The 17,411-nt window shown below is 36.4% G+C and overlaps 2 protein-coding genes across 3 annotated transcripts; both read left to right on the forward strand.

The window, feature by feature from the left end:
* Positions 1-5,384: 5,384 nt before the first annotated feature.
* On the forward strand, positions 5,385-7,436 carry rxfp3.3a3 (relaxin family peptide receptor 3.3a3). Its single transcript, XM_048168955.1, is given in 2 exon segments — positions 5,385-5,995; positions 5,998-7,436. Coding segments are annotated over 2 exon segments (1,044 nt in total). The 5' UTR covers positions 5,385-5,977; the 3' UTR covers positions 7,024-7,436.
* A 2,451-nt stretch (positions 7,437-9,887) lies between these two features.
* Positions 9,888-15,908, forward strand: morf4l1 (mortality factor 4 like 1). Of its 2 annotated transcripts, none has more exons than XM_048169147.1 (12): positions 9,888-10,057; positions 10,995-11,041; positions 11,398-11,465; positions 11,595-11,681; positions 12,192-12,272; positions 12,414-12,439; positions 12,693-12,781; positions 12,905-13,006; positions 14,395-14,483; positions 14,602-14,774; positions 15,412-15,496; positions 15,578-15,908. In XM_048169147.1, the coding sequence occupies exons 1-12, from the start codon at positions 10,018-10,020 to the stop codon at positions 15,660-15,662; spliced, it is 972 nt and encodes a 323-aa protein (XP_048025104.1). In that variant the 5' UTR covers positions 9,888-10,017; the 3' UTR covers positions 15,663-15,908. The 2 variants fall into 2 exon arrangements, with proteins under 2 accessions (XP_048025104.1, XP_048025105.1); XM_048169148.1 differs by lacking the exon at positions 9,888-10,057 and adding an exon at positions 10,253-10,618.
* The last annotated feature ends 1,503 nt before the right edge of the window (positions 15,909-17,411 follow it).

Below are 17,411 nucleotides of genomic sequence, written 5' to 3' on the forward strand. Positions count from 1 at the left end.
ATTGGGATACATTGTTTACTTAATGAATGTTACTTGTTTATGTAGAGAGCGGTTTAGCTGTAATAAAACAAATACATTAAATCTTTTCTATTTCTGTCTTATCTGTATTTTGGTCTTTATTTGACCTCTGGTTGCAGAATGCAAAAATGGATTAAAGGATTAGTTCACTTTCAAATGTTTTCATCAAAAACCTTCATTTCTTTTCGACTGAAGAAAGAAAGACATGAACATCTTGGATGACATGGTGGTAAAATTTCCTGATAATTTACTCACCCCCATGTCATCCAAGATGTTCATGTCTTTCTTTTCTTCAGTCGAAAAGAAATTAAGGTTTTTGATGAAAACATTCCAGGATTTTTCTCCATATAGTGGACTTCAATGGCCTCCAAACGGTTGAAGGTCAAAATTAGTTTCACTGCAGCTTCAAAAAGCTTTAAACGATACCAGACGAGAAATAAGGGTCTTATCTAGAGAAACCATCACTCATTTTCTAAAAAAATAAATAAAATTTTATACATTTTAACCATAAATGCTCATCTTGAACTTGCTCTCTTCCTCTTCTTCTCTATTAGAATTCTGGCAGTGTAGACACTGCTAAGTGTATTACTGCCCTCCACAGGTCAAAGTTTGAACTAATTATTATATACTTGCACAAGCATATTGTATATGACAATTTAGTTCAAACTTTGACCCGTGGAGGGCAGTAATACACTTAGCAGTGTCTACACTGCTGGAATTCTAATAGAGAAGAAGAGAGCTAGATCAAGATGAGCATTTATGGTTAAAATGTATAAAATTTTAATTTTTTTTTAGAAAATGAGTGATTGTTTCTCTAGATAAGACCCTTATTTCTCGTCTGGGATCACGTAGAGCCTTTTGAAACTGTAATTTTGACCTTCAACCGTTTGAAGGCCATTGAAGTCCACTATATGGAGAAAAATCCTGGAATGTTTTCATCAAAAACCTTAAATTCTTTTCGAATGAAGAAAGAAAGACATGAACATCTTGGATGACATGGTGGCGAGTAAATTATCAGGAAATTTTAATTTGAAAGTGAACTAATCCTTTAAGGAAATATTGTGCCATAGTCATTAAAATTGAGATTTTTTTTTTATTATTATTAAAATTTTTCTGTCGATAACATAAAAACGTATATTGGTCTTATTTGAATCTGACTAAGTAAGACTGACTACCCATTGGCAAACTTCTAGTTGGTAAGTAGTTCTGCAGTGGCAGGCTATGGAAAACACGGGATAAAAGAATAAAAAAGGTCATTTCGAGTTTATAACTTACAATTCTGATTTTTTTCCCCCTCGCATTTCCGAGTTTAGGGTACCACTGGGCTAAAGGCACACCTTAAGAAAAATGTGCTTTTCACTACTCCCATAGTGTATGATTGCAGAAAAAACATAATCCTATTTGTTTTTTAATGAACATTGTTGGAGCAACATATTTTGTATGAAAAGAAATCATAAAAGTGGTTTGTTTGGTTTAAAATATATGAATGTGGTGTATAAATTATATATAAATATAAAATATATTTTATAAATTATATATTTATAAATATATAAATTATATATAAATATAAATTATATATAGATATAAAATTATAAATGAGGTGACGAGGCTTTTGCCCCACACATGGCTCTCCAGCATGGCGCAAAAGGCACAAAGCATTTGTACAAATACTTTAGCTGAAAAAATGTAAAGTAAAAAAAAATCACTTTAACAAAGTTTGTACTATTTTCAATTTATTTTGATAAAATAATTTATTTTTATTCAAATAAATATATATTATTTAATATATATATTAATGTCATTAAAATGTTAATTTTAAAAATACAGAAACCAAATTATTTAAAGTAAAGATTCTGAAAGCATTGAAGGAAATCCCATAATAATTTCATATAGCTTTACAGTAGTATCTACAAATATGATGATATATGATATATTTTTAAATATGATGGTTTCATTATAAATATAGTGATTATCTCTAAGGTGAGATAAGATAAGGGTATCTCTGTCGGAAGCTTTAGTTATTTTAGTTGATAAAGTTTTAAATACAGATATTTTTCTTACAAAAACCCATCAGTTCGCTTCAGAAGGCCTTTATTAACCTCTGGAGCCGTATGGATTATTTTTATAATGGATGGATGCATTTTTTTGGGCTTCAAAATCTCGACCTCCATTCACTACCATTATAAAGCTTGGGAGAGTCAGGATATTTTTAAATATACCTCCGATTGTGTTTGTCTGAAAGAAGAAAGTCGTATACACCTAGGATGGTTTAAGGGTGAGTAAATCACGGGATCATTTTCATTTTTGGGTGAACTAACCCTTACAGAAAAGTGCTGAGCTTAATTTTTGTGCCATCTAGTGGAGAATAAAATTAAATGCGCCTTTATCTCACAATTCTGAGAAGGAAAAAAAAAAGAATTGTGAGAAACTGGTTATTCTGTCTTTTCTTCCTCAGAATTGCGAGTTTATATCAAACAATTCTGACTTTATAACTCACAATTGTGAATTTATCTCAAAATTCTGAGAAGAAAAGTCAGAATTGCGTAATATATATTAAAAAAAGATACAGTGGGTACGGAAAGTATTCAAACCCCCTTAAATTTTTTCACTCTTTGTTATATTGCAGCCATTTGCTAAAATTCATTTTTTTTCCTCATTAATGTACACACAGCACCCCATATTGACAGAAAAACACAGAATTGTTGACATTTTTGCAGATTTATTAAAAAAGAAAAACTGAAATATCACATGGTCCTAAGTATTCAGACCCTTTGCTGTGACACTCATATATTTAACTCAGGTACTGTCCATTTCTTCTGATCATCCTTGAGATGGTTCTACACCTTCATTTGAGTCCAGCTGTGTTTGATTATACTGATTGGACTTGATTAGGAAAGCCACACACCTGTCTATATAAGACCTTACAGCTCACAGTGCATGTCAGAGCAAATGAGAATCATGAGGTCAAAGGAACTGCCTGAAGAGCTCAGAGACAGAATTGTGGCAAGGCACAGATCTGGCCAAGGTTGCAAAAAAATTTCTGCTGAACTTAAGGTTCCTAAGAGCACAGTGGCCTCCATAAGTCCTTAAATGGAAGACGTTTGGGACGACCAGAACCCTTCCTAGAGCTGGCCGTCCGGCCAAACTGAGCTATCAGGGGAGAAGAGCCTTGGTGAGAGAGGTAAAGAAGAACCCAGAGATCACTGTGGCTAAGCTCCAGAGATGCAGTCGGGAGATGGGAGAAAGTTGTAGAAAGTCAACCATCACTGCAGCCCTCCACCAGTCAGGGCTTTATGGCAGAGTGGCCCGACGGAAGCCTCTCCTCAGTGCAAGACACATGAAAGCCCGCCTGAAGGACTCCAAGATGAGAAATAAGATTCTCTGGTCTGATGAGACCAAGATAGAACTTTTTGACCTTAATTCTAAGCGGTATGTGTGGAGAAAACCAGGCACTGCTCATTACCTGTCCAATACAGTCCCAACAGTGAAGCATGGTGGTGGCAGCATCATGCTGTGGGGGTGTTTTTCAGCTGCAGGGACAGGACGACTGGTTGCAATTAGGGTTGTTCCGATTCCGATACTAGTATCGGAAATACCACCGATACCACAAAAATTTCTGGCATCGGTATCGGCGAGTATTTAAACTCACGTACCGATCCGATACCATTTTCTTAAACAATACCTAGTTGTGCCCGCTATCTTTGCTTAACGCAGCAAATCGGAAATCAATTCTTCTTCGCGGCTCAGAATGCAAACACAGGAAGTTGTGCTGTGTTGCCACAAGCAACCACTGTTTAGAGCAGCGGAGAAGTGAAAACGCGCTAGCAGTATGTCTGTTGTTTGGCAGTATTTCAGACCAGTAAAGCGGCGACATGTCTCATATGCAATGCTGCAATTTCGAGTGGCACAAGTATTGGCAACTTTAACACAAATAACTTAATAAAGCATTTGAAGACGCGTCACCCCGCGCAACACAATGGTTACATAAAGGCTAATGCTGCGTTCACACCAGACGCGAATGAAGCGATAAGCGCGAGTGATTTACATGTTAAGTCAATGCAAAGACGCGAATTGACTCCCTGCGGCGCGATTCGCGTGAATGACGCGGTGCGAATTGAGCGATTCGGGCGTTTGACGCGCTTAAGATGGAGAAGGATGAGGCGTGCCAGCTTCATTCAAACAAAGAGAAAAGCTTTCAAAAGACAATAAAGATAACCGACAAAATTGTCGGGTTTATTGTTCTGGATGACCAGCTGCTGTCAGTCGTCGAAAACGTGAGATTTTTATTTAACAAAATTGTTTCTGGACTTCAAGTTTTAAAGAGATTATTTTCTTATATAGCCTAATTTTATTCCTAGATTTGTTGCACTGTTTTATAGTAATATTGTAAAACTAATATACCTTTTTCAGTTTACAGTGTTAGATTTGTGGCTGCATTTGGAGTTCTTTTTCACTTAAAATAAATAAATAATATAACTGACAAATGTAGCCTATGTCAGATAATAAAAATACTCTAGTTCACTGTATATTTTTGTTCTTGTTTTATTAAGGGATAAGTCTGAAGCACACCATAAATAATTCTATCAATTAATACAGGGCTAGTAGTGTATATATATATATATATATACAGATACACACCCAGGTATCGGATCGGTACTCAGTATCGGCCGATACCCTGAGCTCAGGTATCGGAATCGGTATCGGGAATGGAAAAGGGGTATCGGAACATCTCTAGTTGCAATCGAGGGAATGCGGCCAAGTACAGGGATATCCTGGACGAAAACCTTCTCCAGAGTGCTCAGGACCTCAGACTGGGCCGAAGGTTTACCTTCCAACAAGACAATGACCCTAAGCACACAGCTAAAATAACGAAGGAGTGGCTTCACAACAACTCCGTGACTGTTCTTGAATGGCCCAGCCAGAGCCCTGACTTAAACCCAATTGAGCATCTCTGGAGAGACCTAAAAATGGCTGTCCACCAATGTTTACCATCCAACCTGACAGAACTGGAGAGGATCTGCAAGGAGGAATGGCAGAGGATCCCCAAATCCAGGTGTGAAAAACTTGTTGCATCTTTCCCAAAAAGACTCATGGTTGTATTCGATCAAAAGGGTGCTTCTACTAAATACTGAGCAAAGGGTCTGAATACTTAGGACCATGTGATATTTCAGTTTTTCTTTTTTAATAAATCTGCAAAAATGTCAACAATTCTGTGTTTTTCTGTCAATATGGGATTGCTGTGTGTACATTAATGAGGAAAAAAAGATGAACTTAAATGATTTTAGCAAATGGCTGCAATATAACAAAGAGTTAAAAATTTAAGGGGGTCTGAATACTTTCCGTACCCACTGTAATTGCGACTTTTCATCTCACAGTTCTGACTTTTTTTCTCAGAATTGCGAAACAAAAAGTCGCAATTACCATTTTTATTTTTTATTTAGTGGCGGAAACAAGCTTCCATAGTTTTCCTTTACTTGTTACCACTGTTTTTCTGCCACCATAATGCGCGCGCAGCTGCAAGTCATGTAACTGTGACGTCTGCTCCCAAATACTCTCAGCGAAAAAAAGTCGCTCATCAGCGTACTGTTGCCATGGTTACCTATCTCTTATTTCGTGCCATTACTTGTAATCTAACTTTTGTGATCACTGAAATCACTTGAAACAAAGATAGTCACACTAATGCATAGGGGGAAAAAAATATGTACTTTTAACCCCCCATACCGCGTTCCCAAGGGATCAAACCCCAATAATTGCCACCCAGTCATAGGTTACATGTTTCTAGCCAATCTTTGCCCCGCATAGGCGGGTAAGACCAGTGCGTGTGCACCTCTAGATATATTAGTGGAAGCACACGGCTGGTGGGCAAACCGCTGAGAGAACCTCTTCAGCACAACCGAACACGGACTGAGCGCAGCGCGCGCGCAGGTAGCAGGTGGAACGCGCCAGTGGATACTCAACTATGGGTGACCCCTTCAACAGCACAGCAGCAAGGTGTTTAACCGAACCTCTCAGGGTCATGTCACATTTGGAAATCTGGAGGACATTGACGTAACCGCGGACAGGAGTCCGGTCTTGAGGATCATGATCTCCGTGGTGTACATTCTGGTGTGCGCAATAGGCTTAGTTGGGAATTCGCTCGTCCTCTTCATCATGAGAGTGAAACACTGCAAACAGAGCACCACCATTAACGTGTTCATCATTAACTTAGCTGTCACGGACCTCCAGTTCGTCCTGACATTGCCGTTTTGGGCTGTGGATACCGCTCTGGATTTCAGCTGGCCGTTTGGAGACGCCATGTGCAAGATCATACTGTCCGTCACTGTGATGAACATGTACGCCAGCGTCTTCTTCCTCACTGCTATGAGCATCACTCGATACTGCTCTGTGGCTTCAGCCGCCAAGAATAGTGTCCGCGCACCAGCATCATGCTCTGTCAAATGGGTTTGCGCGTTTTTGTGGGTCGTTGCTACAGTCGCCACCGCGCCAACGTCCATTTTCTCCACTGTGACAAACGTGGCTGGAGAGAAGCTCTGTTTACTAAAGTTTCCTGCAGGACAATACTGGCTGGCCTTTTATCATTTGCAAAAAATCCTGGTTGCTTTTATTCTTCCCATGTTGATCCTTTCCGTGTTCTATTTGTTGCTTCTGAGATTTGTGAGAAAGCGAAATTTTAATAACATTCATTCAAAGCACAGGATTCATGTCACCAAATCTATCACAGTTGTGGTTCTTTCATTCTTTCTTTGCTGGATGCCGAACCACGCGATTACATTTTGGGGTGTGCTGGTCAAGCTGAACGTGATTCACTGGGATGAGGCTTATTATATTGTCCATACTTATGTATTCCCCGTTACTGTTTGCTTAGCTCACACTAATAGTTGCTTAAATCCTTTTATATATTGTCTTACGAGAAGGGCATTGAGAATGAAACTGAAAAATTGTTTGTCAAATATTGCTCCTTGGTTATTAAAGAAGTCTTTTCAGAAATCTAGGAGGCATCCGTGAACCGACATGTGACACAAATGCATCGATATTAAAATTGCAGATCGATAAGGATTATAATTATTATAATATATTATCAGTAAGTTTTGATGCATATGATAATTTATTGTTGGATGCTAATCTTTAGAGACTAGACTGAATTTATTGCTAGACCCATATTTAAAAAAAGAAAAAAAAAAAGAAAAAGAAAACAATGACCAATTAAACTGAAAAGTGAATATTGTTTAAAGAATGGTCATCTTAAACAATGTCATCTTTTGTTAATCTGAGAAGTTCAAAAATGCATGCATGTTTGAAAATGACTAAGCAACAACAACAGTCTGTCTTTACAAATACTAAAACATATCAATTGTAAAACACAAGCATATTCCCAGTTGTGAATAAGGTTGACATAAATAAATAATTATTGACGTAAACCAGTTTCTGACCATAATTTCACCTATGCAGTGCTGAACATATTATTTAATTGTAGTCAATGCTGATTACAAATTAGGAACATAGATTACTCATTTTAGGTAATATATTGTGATTACTTTTAGGTTGCTTTTGACCTAACTCGTTTATCACTTAGATTTGAATGGGATTATTGTGTACCATACTGATATATATATATATATAGCCTATCAAAGAGAAAGAAAATATTTTCCATTCTTTGTAATCAACAACATGAAATGCATTAAGCATCACATTATGCCAGGTTCTGGGGTTAATGAAAGAACTGCAGGGGGGTTGAGTTGATGAAAAGATAATGATTGATTAAAATCATAAAAACGTCAAATTAAAATGAATAAATTATTTGAAAATAAAAATAATCAAAATAAAATGAATGAACACTAAAATATTAATATTTTATGTGTTTATCAGCGTGTCGTCAATGTGACCATTATCCTACATCAGAGAACTGTAAACATACAAATGTGTAATTATCAAGTTGCTCAGGAATATCAAGTTCATTCCTTCTATCCTAGGAGACTCTTGCAGGTTGAAAAAAAAAATGTTGTAGCATCAAATAACATTTAAGGAGTCATATTGTTCAATTTTCCAAGTATTGATTTTAGACTTTTAATCATAAGTAATGTGATTACATACTGTATGTTACTTGTAATGCATTACCCGTTACATCAAAAAAGTAATCTGATTACATTATGCATTTTACTTGTAATGCGTTATTTTACTTGTTACACCAGAAAAGTAATCTGATTACTTTATGCATGTTACTTGTAATGCTTTACTTGCTACACCTGAAAAGTAATCTGATTAAGTTATGCATGTTACTTGTAATGTGTTACTTGATACATCAGAAAAGTAATCTGATTACTTTATGCATGTTACTTGTAATGCTTTACTTGTTACACCAGAAGTAATCTGATTACTTTATGCATGTTACTTGTAATGCTTTACACCTGAAAAGTAATCTGATTAATTTATGCATGTTACTTGTAATGTGTTACTTGATACATCAGAAAAGTAATCTGATTAAATTATGCATGTTACTTGTAATGTGTTACTTGATACATCAGAAAAGTAATCTGATTACTTTATGCATGTTACTTGTAATGCTTTACTTGCTACACTGGAAAAGTAATCTGATTAAGTTATGCATGTTACTTGTAATGCGTTACTTGATACATCAGAAAAGTAATCTGATTACTTTATGCATGTTACTTGTAATGCTTTACTTGTTACACCTGAAAAGTAATCTGATTAAGTTATGCATGTTACTTGTAATGTGTTTCTTGTTACACCAGAAAAGTAATCTGATTACTTTATGCATGTTACTTGTAATGCTTTACTTGTTACACTGGAAAAGTAATCTGATTAAGTTCTGCATGTTACTTGTAATGCGTTACTTGTTACTCCAGAAAAGTAATCTGGTTACTTTGTGCATGTTACTTGTAATGCATTACTTGATACATCAGAAAAGTATCTGATTAAGTTATGCATGTTACTTGTAATGTGTTACTTGTTACACCAGAAAAGTAATCTGACCATTTTATGCATGTTATTTGTAATGCGTTAATCCCAACACTGCTAATTTCAGATGAGATTGAAGACACCTGATTGCTTGTTTTTTCCACAGTCTGAACACATCAATAGATCACTGTATTTTATATCATTTTATTCATTGGTTTGTTAAATACACACAGTATTGCTATGTTATTAATATATGTTTAATACAGTTCTCTTCAGTTAAAACCAAAAATTCACTGTCCACTCAAGTGGACATTTGAAAATCTATTTGAAAAATATGTGTAAAATAAATCCTGACTGAGGTTGTCATAATTTATGCATGAAATGGTTATATTATTGAAAAAATAACTTAAAATCTTAGGGGTCTCCAAGTATTGTAGGTCAAAGGGGTTTGTCTGACAAAAAAAAGTTTGGGAATCCCTGCATTACATGAACAAACAATAAAAAACATGAAAACGGCAATGATATTACACATTCAAAGTTTTCTAAGTTTTAAATATTTTTTCCAGACTTTTGTCCAGATCAATATATAGTGAATATGACTGGATGATGAAGAAGTGTTTCACAGCTAGCCTATATCGGTAGTGTTTAACTGTTAAGTAACAAAATTATTCATCTCATACACTGTGTTATTATTGAGAGGTGCTTTTAAACGTAAGAACACTCATGGCCGTTTTTTACAACTTCAGTCAAGTAAAATTACAACAAAGAATACCAATAATCTACTTTATTACAACTGTAAACATGTATATTTTGCATTGCAAATATCAACATAAATGATAGAAGAGACATCTTTACATACAAAGAGCCGTTTGGAACATCTACAAAAAAAAAAAACAGACATTTTAATACTGTATTAATACCGCGAAAAGCGAACAAATTCTGTGATGCTCTAGTCACCTGACAGGGGCGCCAAAAAAGTGCGTCATAGAAACGCAGCGCGACGCCTTCACCCTGTGTGAATTAAATCGGAGCTGGCAATGCCTGGATTTGATTTTCCAGCTATTTTTATTGTTTAATCTGTGAATGGCGCCTAAACAGGACCCTAAACCTAAATTTCAAGAAGGTAAGATACCCTACAGGAAAGCTTTGGATCCTCTAAAGGAGTCATCAGTTGTTCGGTGTATCCTCTCATTCATCCGAGTAAAGGAAGCGGGCGCTGCCACTGCACAATGGCGCGTGTGCACAGCAAGATGTGCATAGAAAAGCAGGTTTTTTTTAGCAAAACACTGCTAATTGCCTATTTTAAAGTGTGCAGAATTGTTTATCAGCAATCAAGTGCATGCACAATAGCACGTTAGTGCTTTCCGTTATATATAACAGCCTCTAAACATGCACGCGGCCGCGCGTTTCTGAAACAAAACATTAGCTGTTGTCTATGTAGCCTATTAGCTTACAGCAGGCCTTGTTTACAGGAAGCTCCATTTATAGCATTAAAGTCCTGGCGGGAATAACGTTAGTTATTTATCGCCATTCGTAGCATAATGTTAAGAGTGTTATTGAATCGTTTCGATTAAACAACTTAGTGACTCATTGAACAGAGTTTTTCAGACATAAGTTACACGATTTGTAATGAGCTGATGGTTAGCAGCATTTGCAGATTTAACAGAGGATTTACTGATATGGGGTGAGTTTATTAACCAAAATGTTGACAAATAAAACTTGGTTTGGTTAAATAGCATTTTTCAAACATGTAAAAACATTTTCTGCTAAGACTTAGTTTTAGTATTGTTTAATGGAAATGCTATTATATTTAGGTTCTAAGTAAATTTGAATATTGGTTGTAATAAATTGAAATTGGAAAAAAATTACAATAATCGCATGCTTTTAAACTATTTTGCTTTTGTTTTGTTACTTTGAATGCATTTACTAAAAATATACATGATAAACAATTGCTCCTGTGCTCATATACGTTATTTAACGCCCATTAAATGCTTCTCCTTTATTCATTAGCCTACCAGTGGACGCCATTGTTACACATTAATGTTTCTGATGTATTTCAGGTGAACGAGTGCTGTGCTTTCATGGGCCATTGTTATACGAAGCTAAGGTATCTGTTTGAATCATTCATGCCATTATGCATTCTTCAAAAGCCTGTTTGATTTTTGATTTTTTTTTTGTGTAAATGTAGTATAAGTGTTTGAAGTAATGGTTTTGTAAGAGTTATGCTTTTCATATAATTTTCTACATTCAGTGAAAGCACTTAAAATGGACACCGTAGCAATTAACTTTTTTTTTTTTTTTTATTTAATATGTTTTGTTATCCTGATGTGTTTTCTCATGAAGAGGCATTTTTCCTGTTTGTGTTTGTCTGAATGTAATTTTAATGTTAAAATTACTTCAAACGTTTTAATTATCCTCTAAAAGATTTGGATGTTTATATATACATATTTTATCTCTTCACAGTGTGTGAAAATCAATATTAAGGACAAACAAGTGAAATACTTTATTCATTACAGTGGATGGAATAAGAAGTAAGTCTATGTATTAAAAAATTAAGTGCTAGTTACACCTTTAACATCCCTGTTTCCACCAATGACCATGCTATTTTTTTACAGGTTTGGTCGGTTAATTCTAAGAATGTGTGTTTAATGTGTTTCTAGTTGGGACGAATGGGTTCCTGAAAGCCGTGTGCTCAAATATGTGGACAGTAACCTGCAAAAACAGAAAGAGCTTCAGAAGGCAAACCAGTGAGTAATAAAATTTGTAAACAAGTGACTCCTGACATAGATCTTTCAAAGAACTGAATTTAAAGTAGGGCTGGGCGATATATCGCATGCGATTTCACGCGCATTTCGTCAGTAAAGCCAGTTCCCTGATTACCGCTAAATCGCCATCACCTGCTTTCAAATGGAGCGCCTTTTAATAGACAGAGCCGTAGTTCACGGACAAGCCACGCAAAATCGCGTTCAGTATCGAAGATGAATCGACTTCGATAATGAACCTGATTTTGCGTGGCTTGTCCGTGAACTACGGCTCTGTCTATTAAAAGGCGCTCCATTTGAAAGCAGGTGATGGCGATTTAGCGGTAATCAGGGAACCGGCTTTACTGACGAAATGCGCGTGAAAATCGCATGCGATATATCGCCCAGCCTTAATTTAAAGCCAATATAATGTACATAACCCTTCCATATCTTTATTTTGTCATTGTTTACACAATCTGTACAAAAGATTTACTGCAGAAATGTATTGTTTTTCAGAGACCATTATGTTGAGGGAAGGATGAGGGGTGTCGCACCGAGCAAGAAAATCGCTGCTGTGCAGCAAAAAAATGTAGATGTGTGAGTACTATTTTGCTTGAGGCAAGAAGCAAAGTGCATTTATGGGCACGTCAACAGTTCATCTAGAATTTCTAAAATTATTTTTCAGAACTGCAAACTCAAATGCATAGTTAACCATGGTTTTTCTATTAATTTCACTAGAAAAACAAAGAAGAACAAGCAAAAGAGTAAGTTCTATTTCCCTATGCAAATACTGATGTATTTTGACCTGTCGAAGCTGTTTAATTGTGTTAATGTAATTAAATAACCATTTAAAAGAGTTTCGCAGATGGCTTACAAATGTCATGCTGTTCTCCCATTAGTATTTGTCAGAAGTTTAAGTAGTTGCAGATGCAATAGTATTCAGACATTATTAAATGTGGCTTGGGGCCATTGATTTACTGTTACTGAAAAATAAACTCTGCCTTGTTAACTTCTCAGCACCAGGGTCTGGAGAGGGCACTAGCACTGGGGACATGCCTCACCCCCCACGCAAGAAGAGGGCACGTGTTGACCCAACTGTGGAGAGTGTATGTCCGTTCAAAGTCTGTTTAAAGCAAATTGGCCAATATTTAGAGTCTCTTTTTGAACTGGAGTTTTTACATAAGCAAACACTAAGGCTGTTTTGACGCCCAAACTGGTTTTGTGTGCAGGAGGAGACTTTTATTAACAGAGTAGAAGTGAAGGTGAAAATTCCTGAAGAGTTAAAACCGTGGCTGGTAGATGACTGGGATCTGATCACTAGACAGAAGCAGGTAACTACAAACGTCATCCCATGCTCAACCTAATCAAACTCCTGCATTGCTCTTAATTTAGATGTATTGCATAATAATTAAAGGTGCAGTAAGCAATTTCTGAGAAAGACTGTTGAAATCAGCCCAAACAAACACACCCATTGCTCCGCCCACGCAACGTAAGAGTGTATTTTTCTTTATCATAGCTGAAGTGAAGATGGCGAACGAGCGAAAGGAAGTGAACATACAGTACATAAGAGTGTATATACCAGCAAGAGTTCATTAGTTGCCAGCAGCACTCCAGCTCCACATAAACAATAGCCCCTTTCACACAGAGTTTCCTGAAAATACTCTGATAATTTGTCCCGGGATTGTTTGATTTTTTTTTTTTTTTTTTTTTTTTTTTGGTTCATTCCCACTGGCAGTGATTTTCCGTCATTTGTAATGTCTCCGCAGCATCTTAAGTTTGCTCATGATCTGTGATTTTTTTTTTTTTTTTTTTTTTTTTTTTTTTTCCTCAAAAAACCATGCTTGTGCTTTTTTTTTTTTTTTTTTTTTTTTTTCCCCTCTGATTCAATCATAAACTAGCACGTCGCGTACCATTCCACAAGCTGGCGAGCGATCTCAGCTTTAGCGTCATCACTACGACGCACCTCTTACGGCATTGGTCCTGCCTTTAGTTCACATGGGGGGGATTCCGGGACTGATCCCGGCAATGTTTACAGGTTTGCGTTCACGCAGAAGGCACTCTGGCAATTTTCTGGGATCAACGCACTGTTTGAAAGGGGCTAATGACGCTCAACTGTCCTGTTACTATAGCTAGAGTTACAACAACAGCATATCTTGGCTCTGTGGAGAACCAGTGTTACTCACATATGGAGCAAAAACAATGCAACCTCTGTGTCCATTTTCAGGCCTTCTTGCTTGGGTCTCTCCAGCACTGGAAAGCTCTTCTAATATTAACATGGGTTCTAAAGTGCTTGCCTGATCATAACCCTTCTTTTTCCAGTGATTTTTCCTCTGACCTTTTCTCTTTTGTAATGTCTCTCAGCCATCCTTCTTTCTACAGTCTTTGCTCAACTCTCTATTTTGCTCACTCTCTCTCCTCCACCATCATGAGTGGACGCACCCCCCTACTGCAGATTGGCAACAAGTATGTTGTGGTGCTCGGTCCGATCCACTTTCAGCAGCATTTCTTAGAAATCACTTGCTGCACCTTTAAACTACAGAATGCTGTCTAGAGCAGCAACTAAACAAAGGAAAAATATGATTAGGTATTTGAAGTTTTACCAATGGCATGTTTGCTGAAATTTGCCTGGATATCTGCACAAATTGGTCATAATATTTGAGTTTTGAACGATAATATGGACTGTGAAAATATTTGTGGTTTTATGTATTTTTTTGTTTAGCTTTTTCACTTGCCTGCAAAAAAAAATGTGGATGCTGTCCTGGAGGACTATGCAAATTACAAGAAATCAAGAGGAAACTGTGATAACAAGTATGATAACTACACTTGATCCATATTTTGTTGAAATCGTTGTTGTAATATTAATTAGTTGTGCAAATCATTCAGTTAATTCTAAAGAGACACTCATACACACTTGACCTTTGCTCAGGGAATATGCCGTGAACGAGGTGGTTGCTGGAATCCGTGAGTACTTCAACGTGATGTTGGGCACTCAGCTCCTCTACAAGTTTGAGAGGCCGCAGTATGCAGAGATCCTAGCAAACCATCCAGATACGTCCATGTCTCAGATCTATGGGGCGCCGCACCTGCTGAGGCTTTTTGGTATGAACTTAAGTCAACATGAAATTGCAGTATTTATTTATTTATTTTTTTGGTGTTGTTTTTAATTCATGTGCCCTCGTAATATTAAATCAAAATAACTTCCCCTTCCACTTGCAACAACATCTCTTCTCTGATGTCATGAGGGCGGGACAACCTGTCACTCACATGAGATCACAGAAATAGCAAACCACAACCATACAATCAGTTCCCAAAACAAAATCAAGTCCCTACATTTCTCTTTTTTTTTATTGGTCAGGAAGACGTTTCACTTGGATATACTGTATGTCACAATAGGGAAGAAAAGACTACTGAAACTTCCTTATCATGCCAACTTTAAAAGCTAATTGTGTTTTGAAACCTAATTGTATCATTAAATGCAAAGTAAACAGTCGATTTTAAGTATTTTACAAGAAAGAAAATGTTGAATGTGAGCTTTGAATGCTATAAACTATTAAACCATTAATCCATGGCAATGCTCATAATTTCATCCTCAAAGCAATGTAATCATGGAAATACAGCAAAGAACAGGTAAAGAGCCATATCACGTAGAATGTTTTAATTACATTATTGGTAATGGCATATTCTTCACAGTATTTTGGGTTTTTGTTAACGTTTGTCCTCTTGTGTCCTTTGACAGTGCGAATTGGAGCAATGCTGGCTTACACACCTCTGGATGAGAAGAGTCTAGCCCTGCTTCTCAGCTACCTGCAAGATTTTTTAAAGTAAGTAGAGATTGATTTTTGTGCTTGATTATTTGCAGGCAGTAAATGGCTGAAATGTGAAACATTTTGTGCTCGTTTTAGGTATTTGGTGAAGAATTCGTCATGTCTGTTCTGTGCAAGTGACTATGAGGTTGCACCTCCGGAATATCATCGCAAAGCTGTCTGAGGACAAAGCCTGTGAGGATGTTTGGTGCTACATTCTGATCCTCATTTTATTTTTATTATTTAAAATCCATTCATCAGTCTTGTGGAAGATTTTAGTGCTCACAACATCAGTCGATATTGGTTCAGTAATCTAAGGATAATGTCTGGTATTCCAGATAAGGAATTACATTAAATCTCTTCGGAAAGCTGCTGGTTTTTGCTCCCATTTTATTGATCTGTATTTTTGGTTTATGTAATATTGATAAACAGAACCTGGTCATGTATAGTTGAAATGCTGCATTGTTTTAACTTTTTTTTTTTTTTTTTTTTTTTTTTTTTTTTTTGAGAAAAATGTCAGTCAATAAATTGTCCTTCCCAGTCGTGGCTCTGTTTCATTATTCTTTAACCGCAGATAGACTCCTGCCAAATTTCATAGATGAGTTCAATAACTATGAAGCAGAATCATATCTTGATGCTAAGAACAGTAAAGGTTATGAAGCAACAGCAGTTCAGTGGTTTGTGGCCACATTAAAGGGATAGTTCACACAAAAATGAAAGTTGTCATCATTTACTTGCCCTCAAGTTGTTTCAAACCTGTATGGATTCCTTTCTTCTGCTGAACAAAAGATATTTTGAAAAATGTCTGTAACCAAACAGTTGATGGGCCCCATTGACTTACATAATAGTTTTCCCCCACATATAGTTCCAAAATTTTGTTTTTGGGTGAACTATCCCTTTAAAGCAGATGCTGTTGACCTAGGGTCAAGTTTAAAAATGTATAGTTTGATTAAAAGAATAAAGTCCAAATATCTACTTTTACTTTGCTTGCTTCAATATACAGGTGCTGGTCATATAATTAGAATATCGTAAAAAAGTTTAAACATTTTTTTATTGTAAATTATTTTTAAAAATGAAACTTTCATATATTCTAGATTCCCTACATGTAAAGTAAAACATTTCAAAAGTTTTTTTTTTTTTTTTTTTTATTTTGATGATTAGAGCATACAGCTCATGAAAGTCCAAAATCCAGTATCTCAAAATATTAGAATATTTCCTAAGATCAATCAAAAAATGGATTTTCAAAACAAAAGTTCAATTCTTTAAAGTATGTTCATTTGTGCACTCAATACTTGGTCGGCAGCACACATTACAGCAAATGACTTGCTCCTAGCACAAATTACAGTATCAGTGAAGTGTGGCATGGAAGTGATCAGCCTGTGGCACTGCTGAGGCACTATTGAAGCCTTCAGATCATCTGTATATTGTTGGATCGACTGTTTCTCATCTTTCTTTTGAAAATATCCCATAGATTTAGGTCAGGCATGTTGGCTGGCCAATAAAGCACAGTAATATCATGGTCAGCAAACCACTTGGAAGTGTTTTTTGCACTGTGGGCAGGTGCTAAAGTCCTGCTGGAAAAGGAAATCAGCATCTCCATAAAGCTTGTCGTCAGATGGAAGCATAAAGTGCATTGACTTTGCACTTGATAAAACACAATGGACCAACACCAGCAGATGTCACGGCCCCCCCAAATCATTACTAACTTCAGAAACTTCCCACTAGACTTCAAGCAGCTTGGATTCTGTGCCTCTCCAGTCTTCCTTCAGACTCTGGGACCATGATTTCAACATGAAATGCAAAATTTACTTTTATCTGAAAAGAGGACTTTCGACCACTGTTCACTGTCCAGTTCTTTTTCTCCTTAGCCCAGGTAAATGCTTCTGACGTTGTTTCTGTTTCAGAAGTGGCTTGGTAGTCCTTTTCCTGAAGG

This window comes from Megalobrama amblycephala, linkage group LG19, assembly GCF_018812025.1.
Source record: "Megalobrama amblycephala isolate DHTTF-2021 linkage group LG19, ASM1881202v1, whole genome shotgun sequence".
NCBI classification, from domain to species: domain Eukaryota; kingdom Metazoa; phylum Chordata; class Actinopteri; order Cypriniformes; family Xenocyprididae; genus Megalobrama; species Megalobrama amblycephala.